Source organism: Arachis ipaensis, chromosome B05, assembly GCF_000816755.2.
Source record: "Arachis ipaensis cultivar K30076 chromosome B05, Araip1.1, whole genome shotgun sequence".
Classification (NCBI taxonomy): domain Eukaryota; kingdom Viridiplantae; phylum Streptophyta; class Magnoliopsida; order Fabales; family Fabaceae; genus Arachis; species Arachis ipaensis.
In genome coordinates, this window is record NC_029789.2 from 17,971,149 (window position 1) to 17,973,148 (window position 2,000).

General features: G+C 30.1%; 1 protein-coding gene across 1 annotated transcript in view; it reads right to left on the minus strand.

Annotated features, from left to right (window-relative positions):
• Positions 1,060–2,000, minus strand: part of LOC107643183 — a gene marked incomplete in the record, with an annotated part of 7,133 nt that continues 6,192 nt past the window's right edge. The window contains 3 exon segments of the mRNA XM_016346765.2: positions 1,060–1,299; positions 1,516–1,646; positions 1,796–1,940. Coding sequence (XP_016202251.1) covers positions 1,141–1,299; positions 1,516–1,646; positions 1,796–1,940 — 435 coding nt within the window.

The following is a 2,000-nucleotide window of genomic DNA, read 5'->3' on the forward strand; positions in this document are numbered from 1 at the left end:
GTAGGAGTACAGACGAAACTTAAAAAAATGTTTGAAGAGACCAAAAATTTTAATAAAAAAATACATAATAGTATTTATATTAAAATAAAAATTATAAATATATTTATTTTATTTTTAAATTTATTATTAATATGTAGGAATACATATGGTTAAGATTAATAAAAAAATAGATCTGAGTTTGATTAATAAAATTTTTTGTTTAGGTTAATAAGTCAAATTAATTTTAAATAAAAAATCAGTTTTTAAAAAGAATCCGTTTTTACATGAAAAAAAATAGTTTTTGCACATAAAAATTTATTTTTATTTAGAAAATCAATTTTTTTTTATCTAAAAACTGATTTTTTTTAAATTATAGAAAATCAATTACAACTTATAAATTATTTTTTAGCATTTTAAAAGATCAATTTTATCTTTAATAATGTTTATCTTTCAAAAGTTTCAAGACTAATTATAGAAAAAATAAGAAGGGATAATAGTGGAATAATAAAAAATATCTATGGACAAAAAGAAAAACAAAATTTATAAAAAAGTTCGTGTCCACTTTTCCAAATCTCGTATCTATCATTGTCCTTCGTAGAAGAGTGAACACAAAAATATAAAAAAATGTCTTGGAGACAATGTGTTCCGTGCTCTGCTTCCAAACACACATTTTAAACATGTACTGTCCATAACTATGTCCTGTCTCCAAAAACAAACGCTACTTAAGATCCATATTTTCTATAGTTCATGCCCTTCTTTACTATCCAACGTATTATTCAACTACAAACTTATTTGCCCGACGCCCGTCATACAAGGGGTTGCTTTTAGAAGACAAGAAAAGAAAAATTGTAAAAGAAGTGCTCATCTTAAAATTTATAGATAAGAGACACACAAACATATATATTATGAAATAAAATATTGCCACATGAACACCTAGCTTGACACTCGAATTTGCCTTTGGTTAATGGTGTACAAAATAGACTTTTCCTTTATGAAAACTTACCAATTAATAACTTTTTAAGTGTTTACAAGGTTTTATTAAGATATTCGCTAGCGCAAATCTTTAAAGTAGCCTGGACTACAAAATAAAAAATCGTGATATTGATTTTTGCAAATTAATCAGAATTTCACTTCAATCGAGAAAGAGGGTAAAATCATTCACTAAATTTCACTTTTATATTGAGCCCATATTGCTAATTCATCATCACTATTGTCAAATTGTTCTGGACTAGGAACTGACTTAGAATCTTGTTGATCTTCGACATTTGCCTCCTGCTCAGTTGTTGCAAACTCCTCCTGTTCAGTTGTTCCAACATCCTCCTACATTCATGATAAAATGAGTTCAAAATTTTGCATGGCTAGACTGCAGAAAGTTATATAATCCATAGTATATAAGGTAAAGGAGGCAAGAAGAATCGATATCTATCAAAGAAATGTGGCATTGATCAACAAAAAATATGGTATTGGATAAAAGCAATATGAACATAGAGCAATCGATCTATCAGAAGACAAACAAAATGGACCAAGAGTGCATACATTAGTTCCAGGTGCCGAATTCTCAACCTCCTCTGCTGCCATCGAACCTGATGCATCTTTACCAGGGTCTTGATCTTCCTTGGCTGAAGCTTGCTGCAGTCTCTCAATCAACATCTTAAAATGAAAATGATCTACAACAAAAGATAGAGAAGCCAATCAACATTGTAAAATGATCTACAACTTCAGTAGCATCTCATTCGTTCAAAAAGAAGCCAATCATTTGAACAATAATATAACACACTATCACAGAGAACAGCACAAAACAGGAGCTAGAGTTAACCTTTTGAACGATTATTTACAGCATCAGCTAACCGTAGAGGATGCTGTCGCTCTTCCTTCTTGTACTTCAACTTAATTTGGTGACGTGTTCGATCAGGAAAAAGCTGTTGTATCATAGAAAAATCTGTGCCAAACTGCCTAACCGCCTATATTACAAGGTCATTAGTCAATTTAGAGGAAGGACCCCCCCCCCAACAAAAAAAAAA